At 37.5% G+C, this 20867-nt stretch overlaps 1 protein-coding gene across 2 annotated transcripts in view; it reads right to left on the bottom strand.

Annotated features, from left to right (window-relative positions):
- Positions 1–19366, bottom strand: part of LOC137295414 (protein phosphatase 1 regulatory subunit 37-like) — a 30698-nt gene extending 11332 nt beyond the window's left edge. For both annotated transcript variants that reach the window (XM_067826774.1, XM_067826775.1), the window contains exons 1-6: positions 18963–19366; positions 4999–5096; positions 3594–3639; positions 3352–3452; positions 2464–2583; positions 1836–1986 (exon numbers count right to left, since the gene is read on the bottom strand). In XM_067826774.1, the coding sequence (XP_067682875.1) occupies positions 1836–1986; positions 2464–2583; positions 3352–3452; positions 3594–3639; positions 4999–5096; positions 18963–19278 (832 nt within the window). In that variant the 5' untranslated portion in view covers positions 19279–19366. The remainder of the gene's footprint in view (positions 1–1835; positions 1987–2463; positions 2584–3351; positions 3453–3593; positions 3640–4998; positions 5097–18962) is intronic.
- Positions 19367–20867: the final 1501 nt, after the last annotated feature.

The raw sequence follows: 20867 nt of genomic DNA, 5'->3' as shown, positions 1-20867 counted from the left end.
TTAATTCAGAGCAGAGTAATTTGGTCCTGAAGCTTATACTGCTGACGATATGGAACAAACCCTTACATACACAGATAAAACTTTAGCTCCAGTGGGTGAGAGAGGAAATGATTAATCTCAATATATTTCAACTCATAATACACCTGAGGAAACTAAAAAAACACAAGATTCTTTAATACTACCATAGTTAATCAGATTCTGTTATTACTTATGACAGATTACCTATACTGGGCAGCAAAAGAAATGCAACTCTGGCTTTTTGCCAAGTCTTTGAATAGAGGACATAAACCTGAACACTTACTTTTAGTAGATGTCATTTTTTCAAACCTTGCATTTCTTTTTCTGTTCAGTATATGTCAAATATAGTAATACGAAGGATTTGGATGGTCTTTAACTTCTTATGAGTAGTATGAAATGTTTTTCAACAATTCTTAAGCCCTTTTTGGATTCAAAACATTGCAGTGAACATGATGAAGGTCCAATATCATCCACCATCCAAGGCAGTAATGTAGATGAATGTAGTGGTGGCACTTTGACTGACAACCTACCAAGTATGATGAAGGACCAATATCATCCACCATCCAAGGCAGTAATGTAGATGAATGTAGTGGTGGCACTATGACTGACAACCTACCAAGTATGATGAAGGACCAATATCATTCACCTCCAAGGCAGTAATGTAGATGAATGTAGTGGTGGCACTTTGACTGACAAACTACCAAGTATGATGAAGCACCAATTTCATTCACCATCCAAGGCAGTAATGTAGATGAATGTAGTGGTGGCACTATGACTGACAACCTACCAAGTATGATGAAGGACCAATATCATTCACCTCCAAGGCAGTAATGTAGATGAATGTAGTGGTGGCACTATGATTGACAACCTACCAAGTATGATGAAGGGCCAATTTCATCCACCATCCAAGGCAGTAATGTAGATGAATGTAGTGGTGGCACTATGACTGACAACCTACCAAGTATGATGAAGGGCCAATTTCATTCACCCTCCAAGGCAGTAATGTAGATGAATGTAGTGGTGGCACTATGACTGACAACCTACCAAGTATGATGAAGGACCAATATCATCCACCATCCAAGGCAGTAATGTAGATGAATGTAGTGGTGGCACTTTGACTGACAAACTACCAAGTATGATGAAGCACCAATTTCATTCACCCTCCAAGGCAGTAATGTAGATGCATGTAGTGGTGGCACTATGACTGACAAACTACCAAGTATGATGAAGGACCAATTTCATTCACCCTCCAAGGCAGTAATGTAGATGAATGTAGTGGTGGCGCTATGACTGACAACCTACCAAGTATGATGAAGGGCCAATATCATCCACCATCCAAGGCAGTAATGTAGATGAATGTAGTGGTGGCACTATGACTGACAACCTACCAAGTATGATGAAGCACCAATTTCATTCACCCTCCAAGGCAGTAATGTAGATGAATGTAGTGGTGGCACTTTGACTGACAACCTACCAAGTATGATGAAGGACCAATATCATCCACCATCCAAGGCAGTAATGTAGATGAATGTAGTGGTGGCGCTATGACTGACAACCTACCAAGTATGATGAAGGGCCAATTTCATCCACCATCCAAGGCAGTAATGTAGATGCATGTAGTGGTGTCACTTTGACTGACAACCTACCAAGTATGATGAAGGGCCAATTTCATCCACCATCCAAGGCAGTAATGTAGATGCATGTAGTGGTGGCACTTTGACTGACAACCTACCAAGTATGATGAAGCACCAATTTCATTCACCTCCAAGGCAGTAATGAAAATGCATGTAGTGGTGGCACTATGATTGACAACCTACCAAGTATGATGAGAGCTCGGCCAGACAGGGAGATGTTCTCCAAGTGTAGGACAGTGAGAGTACTGCCCAGCTTCAGGGCACGGCCAATGATTGGGATGGAGCGTTCATTCAGGTCACAGTTCCTCATGTCTAGATGAACAAGATGAGGGGTCTGAAACAAACAGACATTGTTAAGGAATTCCATCGAGTGAGGGTGTGCTTCAACCGATTTAGAATCCAGGGTCTCCTTAACTTCTATCATCTTCTATGACAAGAACATGTCCCCTTTAGTGTCATGATAAATTTAAAACAGTGGATATTATGTATAAATATAAATATTTCAGTATAATTACTGTGTTCACTGAACATTTCTTGAGTGTTAAAAACCAAGCAAGCTTTCTGTTTGTAAATTACATGAAAATATTCACATAGAAAATATCATTTGATACCAGGGTATGTAGCAAAAGGAAAATGAAACATTGTGAGTTTCAGAATTAAGCTACCTGAATCAGAAATACAACACCAGTTTCAGTTCTCGATCATCCTTTATTATCCCCTTGATACAAAAGTGTTATGCTATGATTCAAACATATGACATGACATTCAGAATGCTGACAAAGATCATGCCACTTAAAGATCAATATCCTACCCTTCGTATAAGCTTAGAACAAGCCTGCCATCCGCGTAGTCCTATGTTCTTGTTGAAGGATATGTTCAACTGACATGCCGAGTCATAGAATTCAATCATGTCAAAAAGAGCTACAGCACTCTGAAAACAGAAAACATTTGTTATTCCAACTACCTGTATGTATAAGATTCCTCATACCCAACAGAGACCCGACTTAGAACAGGTTCCCTGTACTTGTAAGGAGAAACACATTTGGAGTGGGCAATCTGACTTTAGGGCTGTGAACAACATACACTCACTAGCTCATAACTGTGAGGCAAGCCTTGGTTAGAATAACACCTCTGACAACCATTGCTGGTTGACCAGATGGTGACAAGGAATGAAAGCTTTGCTGATTGACATCCTACACTGACTGCCTAATCTCAACCGTTGTTTTATTTTATTCCACACTTAATAGCTTACTGGCCACCATGATAAAGGCATTGTCACTTTGTTTTCTTTGTTTCCAGTTCAATTCCCCAATCAGCAATAGTCCAGCCACATGAATGTGGCCTCTGAATAACTGAGTTTGGACCAGACAATTAACTGATCAGTATGAGCAAGAAACGGAAAACAGAAAATAAACATGTCTGAAAGCTGTTATTAGTTCAGTCAGAAAGTTGATTAGTAGAATATGAAATAAAAATATTTGTTATTACACTTCCTCAGTAAATGGAATTGTGTTTCATAAAAAGTCATTCACAATCAGTCAGTGATCTGTGTTCACTGGGTTCCTGTTTAAGTGGTAACTCATTTTGCCCTGAGACATTTCTCTAAAACATTCAGGACACATGAAGTCATAAAGAGAGATTTCCCTGGATTATAGAGGATGATCCCTCCTATTTAGACTGTAATGGGTTGAAAGTGTACCTCATCCTCCAGGTGGCAGCCCTCGAGATCAATAACATTGAACTGTATACGCCGCAAGATTTCCTCGATGCTCTCACAATGCTTGTGATCCAGCTTCTCCCCTGTCAAAAAGGTTAAGATTCAGTATCCCTTCATAAACATGCACAAAATCTAATGGAAACATTTCAGTTATTTTCTGGACATGTTAAATACTTTTGAAATATTAATGCACAAACACTTCAAATATTGAACGAAAAACTTACCTTTTAAACTGAATAACTCTTGTCTCTTTCCATTGTCAACAAGACCCTGCAAATAAGATGTATTGTGATTGTATCGTAACCATGGTTACACTGTTTAGGCTGTATTCTCAAAATGACATGACTAGGCAGTAAATAAATCAATATCATTGCTGCAACTTGTATTAAATGGATAGAATCAATGTTCTTGATGATACAGAGAAGCTGTCAGAACAGATACTCTGAGACTGACAATTGAACAACTTCAGGTTCACAGGGATGGCAACAGGTGAAAGTGATTTCCATGGAAAATCAGCTAGGGGTCTGGGGGCAGGGTCCAGGATCGATTTATTTGCATTTAAATCAGTGGATTCGTGGAATGATTAGAAAACCCTGTGTTACAAAGTTCGCAAATTTGTCGGACATTTCTTTGAAGTTTTTTTTCTGATTTTTACTTTGACAGTTACTTTCTTCAAGCCATTTCCACCTGAATATATTCCTCACTTCTTTATCGATATTACTGACTGACGATCCTTGATCACAGGTCAAACTTTTCACCAACTTTTTCATAAAAGCAACTTTCATCATACGCACTGCCGTTTGCACTTACTGAAGTATGTCTAAAACGGAGGTTCTTAATTGGCTGTGTTGACTGAAGTGATGCAGTCATATATTACCTTAGCAAGCAGTTTTGAATGTGGCAGCAAGGCTTTGTTTACTGATTTTATAATCAAATTTATGGGACGCGTAATTCTGATATTTGATAGCAGAAGAGACACTGATGTAGGTACTTGATGCTGATAAATATTGTCCCTCTAAATCTTATCTCCTCAGATTTAGACAAATCCCAAGCATGTAAATCCGCAGATTTCCACTGGTCTGTGGAACAACCGCCATCCCTGGGTTCCGTTAGAGGTTATTATCAAGCAATAGACATAGGCTTGAAGACCAAAGGTAACAAATGAAATAAAACTCTGGAATTCCCCCTTATTATGCAATAACAAATTTCCCACACATTATGCAGGACATCCCACTGATGCTAAAAATAGCAAAACTGAGAAAACCCAGGTCTTCAGTGTGACGAGCGACTGCTTTGGTCACGAGGCTATCCCCACCACCCTGTGTTGGATAGAGGGACAAAGAGAAACAATTTCACATGTACATGGGTCAAGTAAGACTTTCTTTGATGAAAAAAAATTGACCTTGACTGATGACATCTTAAGCACCTCATGAATCTTCTCATGACACATCTCTGTATGTTAGGATGATGTTCAAATAATCAGAGTAACGGAGTGAATTTAGTTTTTCACTGCTTTTAGCAATACTCCACAGTAGAATAATCCGGAATTACATATGTATGTATAAGACTTTTGATTATAATCCTGTAACACATGGAATTGTAGTTGATCCCCAAAGTGTGTGGCATTACCTGAATTTGTTGTATTATCCTACTGAGGGGCTTAGTGTTGTGTTTCTCACAGCTCAGCCTGTAAGCCATCATCACCTCGTGCCATGTCCATCCTCGTGCTGAAACATACATTAGAAATTACTTAATTCTAGTCCAGAGGATAAGTATCAGTGTTTCATGTAAGTGCCTGTCCACTGGCCTGTTGCTGGTAGATCTGTGTCGGACCTGATTTTCAAACTTGTGTTGGTCCTCATGGCCTGCAGTAAATGTACGTACTGATTCATGCTACAGTAAGCTGAATTGTTTCACACGAGGGCCTGAAAAGTTGAGCTGCAGTGTGCAGCTCTTGAAGCATGCAGGTTCAGATGGCAGCCTATGATTTTTTATGACACTGACCAGTATACTATTAACATTTTACCACTAGTCCCTTCCAAGAAAAAAACATATTAATGAAGTATGTGCAGTGTTATGTGAAATGGGCCAAGGCTTTGACAGCCATATTCAGTTTTAAAAGACTTATCTAGTGAGTGAGTGAGTGAGTGAGTGAGTGAGTGAGTGAAAGTCACATCGGCAATATTTCAGCCATATCATGACTATAACATGTTGTAAATTCACCATAAATACATGTAAATGTAAACCTGTCATTAGTGTCAACGAAGGACAGTAAAACCAACTAGAAAATCAAAGTAATTTAGAAGTATAACTAGCATGTATCTCTAAACTTTGACTTCAAATACAGACAAGACAGTATAAAAATGGGCTATAGATCGCCAACAACTGAAGATAGATCACCATATTAGGGACCATGGAGAAAAACAGATTTGCTTCCTACATGGGCCTTCGTTGGATTTACACCATCCCTTCAGCTGTTCACAATGTAGATACATTGAGCTAAACATTAAAAATACACATATGCAACGGTCAAAAGCGGTGGACATTTTTAATGTACTTGAAATATTTTGGGACTTATGTACCCTCTCAGGAGGACAACAATTTTACAGTACTTTAACCGCTTCAGTTCGTAGTGCGGAGCACACTGTCTCACGTACAAGAGACAATATGCTATCTCGTGTACACATTACATCTTAGTTTGTAGATTGTGCTGCTTCAAGAAGACAAATATGTTTACTATGTTTGCATTAAAACTTTAATAAAATAGCCCAACTTACTAGCATTAATTTTGAGGACAATACCAGATTTGTCTTTGATAATGAAGGATCTTGTGATATGCTAAAAGCATATAAATTGGATTTGAACATTGCATTTATTGAATTTAGTAAAAAACTTATCAGTTCTCATTTCAGATAACCTGCAGTACAAAAGCAGTATTTCAGATCAATAATCAGTGGAAATATAGTGAGAGGTAGATAATTTTTTCCTCTTGTTGCCAAATGTTCAATAACCAACACCAACCTATACCAAATCCATATTATGACATTGACAATAGATTCTGAGTACTAAAACATGTCACCAAAAATGTAATTTTCTGATTAAAATCAATATTTTATACTAATCCAGACTCTTATCTTATACTTATCCTTATTATGCTTGTCTCCTTTTATCCCAACGTAGAGGAACACTTGAATCCCTCAAAGTTCCTTCATTAAAGCGGATGTAAAATCATTACTCACCCACGAGTAGCCTCCCATGAGCCTTGCATTTTGGCGTGCAAATCAGTCACATGACCTGCCATGCTCTTCACTCTCTCTGAATACCTGCCCGGCACCCGGATTTACATAGAAATCCAGAGTGTCATGAGAGGGGAGGACAGGAGGTTTGATCTCATGAGTCAGGGTAAGTATAAAATATCATTTTTAATCTGAACATTACATATTTTTCTTCATCCTGACTCAAGCTTATTATGCTTGCCAGAAACTGTGGTGGGTCATGCCACATCCTGGATTCTCTAGTTGTCATGCATTTTACGTCCTGTAACCCCCCATGGGAACTTGAAACGGCACTGTAGGTTTGCAGACTTTCAACTTTTGTTCTGTATCTAGGGGGACCACAACTGTCAAAACTCTTAAAAAAGTTATTTATCACATCTTCATCATAGTGACTTTAGATATAGTTATTTTATAGCAACTTCATCAATTGATGTATGTATCACGAAAAAGATGCAATCCCTTCTTCAGGGACAAATAAAGCCTACATGTACAGGGGTATGATAACTCATGCTATTCTGTTCTGAGACGTGCACATGGACTCTCAACCATTTTATTCCCCGGAGTGTATTGGCATCGATAAGTCATGTGATAAAAATAGGTTGAGAGTTTCTCAGCGCCTTTGAGTATCTGTTGCCCAGGCTTGTGCATCCAGTGCTGGTGACACAAATGTCTGTGTCTGTTTGTTGAACAGTCAGACCTGAGGAAGATGTATCATCTTGAACTTGGGCAGCCTTTAGTAAATATTCCATGTTGAATTTCTTCATATTGTATACGAAACTTTTCTCTGGAGTTTTTCTTGGGAACTAGGAAAATTGATGATCAAAATCCTGGCGTAAGGTGAGCTTGGTCAAGCTCCTTGGCGGCATTCTTTGCAAGTAGAGCTGCAATGGCATCGTCCAGGTGTCGGTTGCATAGTTGAACACAATTGGTGCTCTTGTCAGTATTGGATGGCTCTTAACTCTACCTTGTATCTTCTGTGCAGAACTTGAGACACATAGTACATGCCAAGAGTAAACCTTGTCTCCTCAAAAGGGTTAGTCCAGTAGAGATTGATGCCAAATGCTCTGAGATAAATATCTGGTCTTTCTTTGGGGTCAGTAATGCAGATAAGATCATCTGATCCTCCTCGGAGTTTGAATCCTGGAATCATGAAATCATGACCTTGTTGATGGATCTTGATTGTGCAAGTCCATCAAATGAACATTGGGTAGTTGTATCCATCTGCACCAACTTCTTATCTTCAACCGTATAAAACCTGCTGCGGGACTCTGATATAAGCTTGTAGTCTTCATCTACATCAGGAGCCTTGGTAAACGGTCCCATGCAGTGCAGTGCTTTATCAAACGCTGTGTGTAGATGTTCCGGAACCCTACAGACAGGTTCAATTGGCGGAATGGTGACCTTGTCAAAATCGTCATTAATCAACTTATAAATATGTGCATCATTAGATTCCTTGGAAGGTGATGTTTAAGTCCAAACTATCAGCGATCCATGATGTTACTTCTGTGTATGGAGAAATGACATCCCCTTCATCCTCATACTTGTAACTAAGTATCTGTGCATGAAGGCCTGCGTGCAGGTGAGCGATCCTGATAATCATCTCTAGATGAGTCCATATGTCTTCATGCAGGTAAATCCTGTGATAAGTAGTCTCGATGATGATTCCTGTGCGCTAAGTTGTGATGATCCTCCAAGTCTGACAGCGATGAAGACCCAGGTTTCTGGCGACTGGAGGTGGTTGAGTTTTCCTCCTAGGTAGACTGATAACTTCTGCTGCATTGTGATGCAGACTTGGACTGTACACTTGTGTGTTAGTTTCTGTGCAGGTCTTCATGTAGGGCATCAGTCTGAAGGTGAGCTTCTGATCGTCTGTAAGTAGCATCTTCCTGCATGACCTTGTGACTAATGTATTCTTGGTCCTTTTGCGTCGACATAATTGTAGCACTGCTATGCAGAGTTACTAACACTGGAGTGGAAGACTACAGCTTTGACGGCCTTTTCTTCCGTGATGCATTGCTCCATCATGGTCATCACCTTTTCCATAACTGGGTTGAAGCTCTACGTTGAACTCTGTGGTGGTGATGAAGGGGATGACAAATGTTGTGTCGCTTAAGGATAATCTTGACCCTAACATACTGAAATACTTTCGACCTGTTTCCAACTTAAACTTCATTTCCAAGTTGATTGAAAAAGCAGTGAATATCAGACTGTCATTACACTAAATGCAGAATCGACTATTCAACTAGTTCCAATCTGCCTGCCAGCCCAGACAGAGCACAGAGACAGTTCTACTGAGGGTGCTCAATGATCTCAGATGCTCGGCAGACAGGGGAAATGTTGCATCACTTGTACAGCTTGACTTGAGTACATTATGCAATTAGTTGCCAGGTGTGCTATCTTGGGTGACCAATGTGACTATACAGCAATGTTAAAAACCTGAAATGACACGTCATGTTTTCGTATATTAAACTGTTAAAAGACCCATCACTTAGGAAATCTGCAGATGAATTAAATATCACTTGTTTCAGTGGATACTGATGGATACTTTCCCTGAACAAGGTAATAGCCTGACATTGCTGCTATAACTTTCATTTGTTTTTATTTTGATATTTGCATTGTGTTTTTATTAAGTTGTCATCGCTTTCAACAGAATCACTGTTTTCGTCGTGAAGTTGTCATGATACAGACGACATGCACTAGGGCGTGCGTGCAAGTTATGATTCATATAGGCAAACTATAAAATGTTTAGATATTACATTCCTGTTATACATTCACAGATCGCTTCTTTTTATTAAGCTTCAATCAAAATGCATACAAGTATGATTATAATGAAATTGGGATTATGAGACCAAATATAAAGATGTATATTGACAAGTGTCTACATACTGGTGAGTGAATATTTACAAACCAACTAAATTTAGCAAGTGAGGAAATTTATGGCGCAGTATTTTCACTTCGACCCCAAACTCACTTATGTTAATTGTTATGTTACAGGTTGTGTCATGCAAACTCCTTTTGGTCATGATTCAGATACATATTTAACTACTAGTAAAAAGGAGTTTTGATTTTCTAACTTGATGAAAACAAACCATAATCTCAATAATTCTAACAGACTTTAGTCCGTGAGTTCACGATTTTCAAAAACGGCGGTGCCCTGTCTGAGGATAAATGCTATTTAAGTTTGTTTTCACAGTCTTACAAAATCAAAAGTACTTTTCACTGGTAGTAAAATATGTATTTCACTGATGGATATTAGGACTTTACATGACATTGCTTATAACATAACAATTTCACTCTTGGAAGCAAGGCCGGGGTCGATATTATATTACTTATGATAATATTGTCACTTCGACTACAGCCTTGCTTCTGAGGATGATAGCGTTAAATTCATGTAAAATCCTTTTGGTCAGCAATGTGTAGTAAGCAGTCTTGATTTTATAAACTTGATGAAACTTGAACTCCTGGAAGCGTGGTTGGGTGCAAACCATCCCAGCTAGTACATAGCACATGCTTCCACAATGCTTGCTTCACACACACAAACAACCAATTTAAGCACAAACTACTGGGTCTGGTGGAAATCTGTGGATAGTGACACCATCACCCGACCCCAAGGAGCAAATGACAGCAACACAACAATTCGGCATGTCTTTGGTGATGTCGAGAAATCAGCAAAACGATGAGCTTTCTACACATTTTCTATACAGCTAACTGAAAATTGTTCCTTCTATGACGTCACTGCAGGGCTCTAGCGACAGTTACGTAACCTGTCTGTGATTTTGTGAGAGAGAAGAAGGAGGCTTTTTAGCAACTTTTAAGCGCTTGGTATTAATTAAACATAAGGGTTTTTTTTTTTTAAAAAAAATGGTGTTCCATTTATGACTAACCAGAAGTCTTTCATATGCAGTGGTAAAAAGAGTACAAAAAAATTGAGTTTATTTGTTCTTTAAAGACTGAAAGGAATATTTGCCGCATTGGGACCTCAGGGCCTTAATGTCCGTCGTCAAAGGCTGTGACTGATTTGCGCGCCAAAATGCACGGGCTCATGGGAGGCTACTCGTGGGTGAGTAATGATTTTACATCCATTTTAATGAAGGGAACATCAAGGGATTCAAGTGTCCCACTATGTTCAGATAGAAGAAAGAACAACCATAATGAGCATAAGCCAGGATAAGGAAAAATTTTATAATTTATGAAATAATATCCTGGATTGATCATCATCCAACTAAAAACTAACTGTAGATTCTGGGTCAAAATATATCCACAAATGGCTATACACAGAATTTTGTCCTCAAAAAAGAATTTACATGATGCAATGAGTAAGCTATGGTGTGACAAGCATCTGCTTACTAGTCTCAGATATACATACATACATACAAACATGCATACATGCAAAGGGCCATCTGTGACATACTCAGCATCACGTACATCACCGTTAATGTTCCTTGATGTAAAGTTCACATGAAGGCTAGACAGGTGATATTCATAGTGAGGTCCAATATGAATCACATTTTAACAACACTGCTTCAAGAAATGTCATGATTTGATGATTTTGGTGTAATTACAAAGATAAGTCTTTAGTTTCATTTTTTTTCCTTTTCTGAATATCACTGGTTTAAAAATAGGTTAAAAAATGATTTGCTGATCAATGCTAATTGCTGCATAATTATTACAGGGTTTTACATGACGCATGACTCCAGCATATGACACAACAATTTTGTTCAAGCCTCTAAAAATATTATCATGTGAGTCAAGCTTAACATAATTATTCTGAGTGACCCTCAGATTTCTGTTCAATAAAATCAATTTGATAAGAAAACAATCAATTTTTGAGAGTTTTTTCATTAATTTAGATACTTCTTTCAAGTCATGTTGATAACTGAATAATACAGTGAATAAATCACAGCATGACATTTGTTCAGTATGTGGGAGTTTATGACTGAATTGAACAGTGAAAATATACTATTTATTTACTAACACACAAATGACAAATACAACACAAAACAACAAAATCTTTGCAAACCTCTTGCTTTTTTTATATCCACAAACAAATATTATTCTAAAATATTCTTCACTCTCAAATATTGAAAAGGACTCGACAAAATAGATACTGAGTCACCATGACTCTCTTTTCACAAAGTTTGAGTAAAACCCTGTTATTAGATACTGTTTTCAGTGTCTTCAGTGGATCTAGTGAACACATGTAAGTCCAAATTCTGTTGAAATTCTATTTAGAGACAAAGGTGAGCATGTATGTATAATACATTTATAGTGCAATAACTGTTTGCATTTTCGATGTGATAAACCAATTTCATAAACTTGGTATCAAGATCTGATTAATATCCAAATGAGACTGAGTAGCATTAACTACCTTTAAGTGCTAAGCTTCAATGCAATGCTTTCTTTCCAAACAAGAAGCACTGTCTTGGTTTACAAATGTACAATTTCTCACATGACACAATGAACAATTCCAAGTATGCATGTTAAGTGACTTTTAGAACACAGAAATATAATCTGATAAATCACATGCTACAATATGTTTACTCTAGGCACAGTAATATCTTGATACATACAAATAGAAACCTGTCATCTCTCAACACATGGTTTCAGTTTTGAATTATGTGCATATGTTCTTTGGCATGTTTTTTGTTGTTTTGTTGTTTTTTTATGGGAAGTAGGAATAAAAAACTGTGTGAGACCTTAGCATGATTCAAGGGTACTAACGACAAATCAGTGTAACCCACTGTTCGCATGTGATGAAAATTGCAACCAGACAACCAGGAGAGAGGGAGTATTTTCCACCAGTTCCCATTTTTCACTGCCCTCTGCCATACTTGTTCTATTTGGGAAGTAATTGATTTCTCTGGCACAGGCAAACATTTGGCTAACAACAACCAATATCAGTAAGCGTTCATACCACCACACACTATACAATATGTGCATAAAGTACAATATGGATATGATTGTTACAGAGCTCAGTCAAATCACTCACTCACTCAACCAATCACTCTCACTCACTCACTCGCTAACACAATCAAGCAATTTTGCTTCTGTGCACACATGCATGAACACTCCCCAACACAAACATTTTGAAAGTTGGTTTGCATCAGTTCTGCTAGAAGTAGAACTCACCAAAGGCCATAGAAAATTCCCATTTATGCATAGAAAAATAATTGTTATGTACCTATTACACATATAAGTGTCAGATACAGTTAAAATATAAGATTAAAACATATGCCTCCCGAATAAATTCATACAAATTACTTGCATTAAAAAAGACATTGGTTGCTATCGAGTTGTACTGTTAATATATGACTAGTGTTGAGTGATTTTTTATGGAATCATTTCCACTATATTTGATACAGGGCAGTGCATATGATAACTGCTTAGTCAACTTACTCAATGATATATAATTAGATGAGTAAAATCACTAGAATACCCACATATCTGAAAGCAGTAAGCAGTGGGAAACAGAAAATACCCACTCTACATTCATAATACCTAAAGTACAGTGGGTATAGCACCCACATGAGCTAAATCTTATCCAGAGCTTTGACTCACAATGAAAATATTCAGGACCAATCAGAAATGAGAAGCATTTGATATAGTCAACAACTGCATTAGTGAAATGGCAACGCCAGTTAAAGTCAAAATTGGAGACTACTCATTAGTCTGAAGACCAAATTTTGTAAAACCACGGGCCCGCTTGCACAGAGCAATCTTAGTTACAATCAATCTTAGACCCCTATAATCAACTGTACAATCACCATGCAATTGCCCTAATCCGCTTGCACAAGGCTGATCTTAGCACGAATGGAAGTTGGCATGAATTTAAGATCGCGATCTTAACTAAGATTGAACTCTTCAAAGGTGGAGGTAGGAATTTCTTAAACTCGACTCCTGTCTATAGTTGTCTGCAAGTGTGCATAGCATGTTGCGCAAATCAGAAGTCAGGCCCCCCTAAGTAATTGAAGGAATAACAGCAAATTTGAAGGAATTGCATCTCAAATGTAAACAAACGCAGCCCACTCGCGAAACAATTGCAGCGATATCGGTAGTTTAGCGGTAATAACAGAAACACATCGGCCCTATCGGAAGCAATGTCGGTAATACTGGAAACACGATCGGCCATCTTCGGAGATTTTTCGGTCGCGAGCGGAAACTCACGCAGCAAAACATGGCGTCGTTGGAACAAGCGCCCGTCTCGGTGAGATTTGTTTTTAGTTCCTACTATTACATTTTTACACTTATCCATCTTTGACCACCCGTGTTGAATGCGTTTAGGTATGAGGTGTTGTCGGGGCAATAGCTTATGTTTTTAGGAAAAGATTGTCACTGCAGAAGAGTGTCACAAGTCATGCCCCTGGAGATTGTTTACATCTGAACATCGAAGTCGTGCCGATGATTACGAACATCATGAACGTGCGCCATGAAGAAGTTTATGAGCCATAATTTGTCTTGCTATGAAGTGCAACTGACAAATTTAAACACATTTTTTTTTAAAAAATGATGTTATATCTGGCGCACGTTCGTGATCATCGGCACGACTTCGATGTTCAGATGTAAACAAACTGCAGGGGCATGACTTGTGACACTCTCCTAGAGTGACTATCTTTTCCTAAAAACATAAGTTATTGCCCCGACAACACCTCATACCTAAACGCATTCAACACGGGTGGTCAAAGATGGATAAGTATAAAATTGTAATAGTAGGAACTAAAAACAAATCTCACCGAGACGGGCGCTTGTTCCAACGACGCCATGTTTTGCTGCGTGCGTTTCCGCTCGCGACCGAAAAATCTCCGAAGATGGCCGATCGTGTTTCCAGTATTACCGACACTGCTTCCGATAGGGCCGATGTGTTTCTGTTATTACCGCTAAATTACCGATATCGCTGCAATTGTTTCGCGAGTGGGCTGCGTTTGTTTACATTTGAGATGCAATTCCTTCAAATTTGCTGTAATTCCTTCAATTACTTAGGGGGGCCTGGAAGTGGAACTGGTTACTGCCCACAACTGACATACCTTCCTCAATCGCACCTTGCAGAATTTTCATGAACCCTACCACCGCCGAAAAAAAAGACAAAAAAAACCCCCACAAATGTTTGAAGGAAATGACACTGTGGAAGATATATATAAACATTCATGCCTTGTGGGTTATTCTCTAATCTTCACGTGCCTAAACAAGCATATTTTCCTATTTGAAGAACACAAGATTAATACTCTTATCATTCGTACGATTCAATTTTTGGTGTAAGAGTTAGAAAGAAACATAATTTTGTACATTATCTAACTGTAAATTACTTTAATGATAAACTGAAACAAAATCATGGGCAGAAACATAACTGTAAAGAAATACATGTGGTGATCTGCGATGTCATAACATGACATACAATTGCAAGTTTGGAGTGAAACTTACAATGATCTTGGCCTACAAATGAACAAATTGGACAAAATTGGCTAATCATTGATAGATTTTCAAGTTATTGGATGACATGAATGAATGCATAAAAAGAGGACTGATGATAGTAAGTCACTTAGTTGTTGACTAGTATTACAGCATCACCTCCAAATATGATTACAATCAGGATATTTTGGGATCTGACAGGTAGAAGACACTTTAATACTGTGTAGTCACCAACGTTTTCCACCCTCACAAATTTGATGAAAAATATTGAGCAATTTTAAGTGATATATTTGAAAAGGATATGTTTTCTGTCCATCTAACATACTGTAAACAATGGTTAACAGGCAACAGTTCAAAACACAGGGTGTAACACTATGCAGAAATGTGTATCCAGTATGCACAAATTCAGAGAATGGATACAGAAAAAATGTATAAGGCATCCAGATGGATGAACAGTAATGTACTTTGTGCCTACTTCTGGAGAATTATTATAAAGTTTCTGTTACACATGTAAATATTACATCCTTAAGTACACTACTGACAATTTTCTTTACTTTACATCATTCTAAAACTCTGTGAAACAATGGCTGAATCATACTATGTCATTTGTATCCATAACAAATATCTAATGACATATGTTACTCATGTGTTGCCAGGGTTTCTATGAAAATTAAACCTTTTTCTGTAGGAAGCAGACAAACTTACACTATATTATATGACTATGAGTTAAGAGAATGTCAACATCATCAGAATACTCAACTATTCATAGACAACTCGCACTCATATTTTCTAAAGATTTGTCAGGTTTATAGCACAACTAAAAATGACAAGCATCTTTGCATTTAATGATTTACTGGTTTGTATGACTCAGCAGACACAGGTCTGTGTTAAAAACAGTCAGTGGCAACATGTAGCTACAGTTTTCATCCAGTAGGTTGTTTGAATCGAAAAGAAAACATAACACAGTATGCATATTGTCAGACCAATCAGCTGATACCCTGGATACCGGTTCTTTGTATGATTCATTATCGTATACATATATAATCCTTGAATCAATAAAGTTTATCTCTGTATATCGTATAGTGAAAAGTGACAGATAACAGCTCCTATGAAATGATGTCATCCCTCAACAAAGTCGAACATATTTATCGACTAGCCTAAAATTGGCCCTTATCAACAATACCTAAAAGTGTTTTCATACAGTATTATATGATCATACTGAATGGACCTAAACTTTTATCAGACATAAAATGGTTAATTTAATTATGGTTACTTTGCAAACTGTCACAGAATCCAACTGTATGCTATTTTCGCTATACTGTAGAAAATACTCATACCTTTTCCAAATCACACAACAGGTATTTAGTAACATCATTTTCAATGGCCACAAATTATGTCACAGAATATTTTAGAATATCATGTTGTATGCTACATCACTTGCATTAAAAGGACTAAAGGTGAATATTAAAAAGTTCGAACAGCTGCTTGTTAACATACAATAATGTATATTTTGGTAATTTGATAACAACACTTTTTTTAACAAATTCATATAGTAGTACCCATGATAATTCAAATTTCAGGTATTAACATCTGCACTCTAAAACTGTGAACAAGTGAAAAACAAATAACAATAAGCGCACACACTGAGATTCAGAAACTTCCTGTGCATGTTAAATAATGAATTTTAATATATAGTGCTAGTTGATCTTCACTCCCATTCTTTTCCATATAGCTACAATCATTGGAGAGCTATGATCACTACCTTATTATGGGCTTTGAGAACTTTAGGGCAAATAATACCAATAATCTCAGTAAATATCTCATTACTTATAGCAAGTTTCAGCTATAATTGATAATGACTAGAGCTGCAGTTAACTTATGCAAGAATATCTCAGGACTGTGCAATATTAGGCGTATACCAGTATGTCACAATACACATTTCAAATGATACATATTGCAATGTTTTTTCTCAGAATCGGTACATTTCATAATGAACTATATATGGAGTTTTCTGATTATCTTTATGGTTTAAGTTCAAATTTAGAGACTTTCATTTATAATTACATAGTCCCTTGTAATTTACTGAGAAACAGCAAACTGTACATACAACACATTTCATGACAAAGAAAATACAACTAAATCAAATCTAAATTCAAAATTTCTGTTATTAGTGTTATTAAAAAAATTAATTACATTTTTATGGCCTTTGTATATAGAAAATAGAGACGTCTCTGCATGTACAATCAATGTCACTCATTCAGCCACTGTCATACACTCACTGATATAGGCTCCCAATATATCGCAATACATATTGGAATACGGGTACCATAATCACAGTATGTTGCAATACAATATATTTGCCAATAGAGAGCCCTAATCTCAAATTTCAATAGTGATTAATATTACTTTGACAACATCTTGTCACATATAAACATAACTTGTCAGCTATCGATGATGATACAGCTTCAATGAGGTTCAGGATAACATTCACTCTTCTCATGACAGAATATGTTAAATTTACCTCAGTCTCAAGGGTGTCTTGAATTTAACTGTGAAAGGTCAGAATATAGCACAGGGAAAAGGTGAGAAGTTGAGAGTATCGCTGTAATTCACTTGGCCATGTACAGCAATTAAAGTATCCTGGCGTAATGTAAATTCGTGGATATCTATTTTCGTGCACCTATCACTTCTGGATTTACGCGGTTGCTACACATAAAACTGTGACATAAGATTTCGTGTTTGTAAACAAAACGACTTCTTCTCCCTGCTGTCATATTTCGGAAATCACAAACTTCAAAGTAGACGTTTTTATTCAAAGTTTTCCAGCAAACGAATTTTTACTTTTCTGCACTAATGCAAAAACATCAAGATGAAATTTAATAGTTTTCATTCCTGAAATCACTGATCTGCCAGACATCTGTATTGGTAAATGGTAATGCTAAAAGGTCGTGACCCCAGAAGGTGGGGTGTTCTTCGGGAAAAATAACCTCGGTAGCCAATGTTAGACACAATCCTTACAACTTTATAACAAATTTTCATGAAAAGTTACTAAGTAAAAACAATTAATATGACTTTTTATGATCAAATGAAATGGTTTTAATTGATGAATAACAAACATATGCTTGTGTTTATTTAGTAAATGTCTCCCTAGGCATGTAGAATATCATTTAAATTTTCATTCAAGATTACTGGAACTTTTGCTTGTTTAAATGCATCTTTTGATGAAAAAAGACAAAAGTAGAGAAATTCTGAAGATTTCCTGACTAAAACCTTCCTATCAGCATTGTGAGACATGAACTTCAATCCTACATCAGCATCGGCTTTTGTCGTAAACTATTCACGATACTGTTTGGCCGGACTTCAGCTATCAAATTCACAAACATTGATGTCCTTGCGCAGTCGACTTTGAGTTTGATACTGTTGTGTGGATGATGGCTTCATCCCGCTACTAAGCCTAGAGATGTGTCAAATGCTGAAATGTATGTCTCTATGAACATTTTATATTGATGAAGATTTCTATAATTGTTGATTCTCATGTGCCTTGTTAATTCCGCATACCATGCCAAGGCTACTGTACAGGCGACTTACTACAAAATTCTCTGGAAAAGCTGGGCCAGTGTTGTAACACGTTAAAAAGCTGACACATGTTAAGGACTGATACAACATAGTGTGAACAATAACATCATAAAATATTCATAAACAGTAAACACTTTATGAAAATAGTGTTTTTTATCACTCATGGCACGTGACAGATAAATGTCACAACATGTCAGAGAACATGCTCAGAACTATGTGACTAAAACACTAGGGTGCTTCATTAACAGACTATTGTCAGCTGTTGACAAGAACACCTTGGTATGTAAAAACAGGTATGGCCTGACAATGCATACAGGAGATTTCTTGAAAGCTTCTTACCATCCTTCCATGGGTCGGGAGCGTCCTTGTATCCTGCGACGATTCCTTCGTGAAACTTAACTCCGCGTTTCTCAAACTTGGCTGAGGAATCTTGAAACGCTTTCTCTTCAGATGACGAGTCTGAATCGTCATTTCGCATGAGGGGACCCCCATCCTCGCAAGGCTGGGATCCTCCCCCACTTTGGTAAGCTACTTTGTTTACTTCCTGTCCGGAGGACGACGTCGGGACATCTTTCTGAGCACTGACAAATTCTTTCAGCTGACCATTTTCGGTTTTAGTGTCGGAGGAATGGCTAGTGGGTTCTGTCATTGTCATATCTACATATTTCGTTCTACGTCTATTACTTAAAATGAGACAGTCATACAGAAATTAGCATTTCTGGAAACTCATCTGCTTCTTTCTCGTGAATACTCCATTTTGTGGTTTGCGTCACGCCACTTCCGGTCCATCTGTACAATCTGATTTATGATTGGATATGTGTATCCTATTGGCCAATCAGCGAGGGCGTTTTATCTCCTGACTGTGGCGCTTGTTTTGAAGGCTGTGGCTATATACACGACATCGTGTATATAATGCTCTTATATACACGACAAAACAATGTCGTGTATATAAGTCTGTTATATGCACGACGGTGCTTTCATATAATGCTGCCATTCACACTGCAATTAAATAATTTAATATATGGTAGCATAATAATTGATAATGAAGAAGTTTTTTTGCGTCACTACCAGTACCAGTGTAGACTCAAATTTCTGTCATAACATTGAAGTTATGGTACCAATGCTGTGTAGATATATTTTTGGGGCTTTTTATCAGACTTTGTGAAATGAATATAATTATTACGAATCTTGCATGCAGATATATTTTGTGCTGCGAATTTTTTAATTTATAAATAAAATCGAACACAAACTAAGTTCATTCAATGATCGTACAAGTGTTATGTTCAACATATTTGTACATGCTCATATATTGAGCATATCTGTAACAAAAAATTATTTTCCGTAAGTATTAAATGTAGTATTTTCCCTTAGGAAGGCAATAAGCTCTGCAAGGCAGCTGGTCAGCAGTTACATATGTCTGGAGATGAAACGCTACAAAGCAGCGGTTACCCCTGTATATGTCAGATGACAAAGTACACACCTGGTGGGAACTAAGTAATAAATTAATGAATATGTAATAAGGAATATACCACCCTGAAACCACAATAAGCTTGTGATTGTGTATGTGAGCGCGTGATTATCCGACTGCTAATCTGTGTAAATGATTGATTGCGTGTATGCATGGGAGAGTGTATGAGTGAGGAAGAGCATTATTGTGTGCATGCGTGCGTCAACGTGGTTATAACTTCCATGTGATTGTTTTCTCTTATTTTATTGTAAAGCTGTGATATTCTGACATTTTAGTGTCTCACGGGCCATACAGCCCGAGTGCTTATATATTTAATGTATAACTTTCAAAAACAGTTTCTCTATGGAGAAAGGCACCATTCCCCATGTCTGTGTTAGGAGAAAAAAATCTACAAGGCAGCAATTTCCTTTGAGTGTGTTTGGGGACATACCCCTACCGAACACAGGGTAAATGCGAGTGTTAAGAGATAAAACCACACTAGGCAGCTGACGTCTCTAAATGTATCAGGCGATAAACTCTACAAAGCCGCAGATGCCCCTGTTTATTTTAGGAGAAATGAGTAACCATGGCAACGATTACATCAAGCGGGTATCAGTGCATATTAGGAGACAAATTCTACTACGCAGCGGGTACTTGTGTGTATTAGGAGATAAACCTACAACGCAACAGGTACATGTGTGTATGAGGAGTTAAGTCTACATGGATGCAGGAATCTGCGTGTTAGGATATATACCACCCAAGGAAGCTGGTACTTGTGTGTCTCAGGATATAAACTC

The sequence above is a fragment of the Haliotis asinina genome, chromosome 8 (genome assembly GCF_037392515.1).
Source record: "Haliotis asinina isolate JCU_RB_2024 chromosome 8, JCU_Hal_asi_v2, whole genome shotgun sequence".
Taxonomy (NCBI): Eukaryota; Metazoa; Mollusca; class Gastropoda; order Lepetellida; family Haliotidae; genus Haliotis; species Haliotis asinina.
Note: the sequence above shows the minus strand (reverse complement) of the source record. Positions and strands in the feature narration are given on the sequence as shown.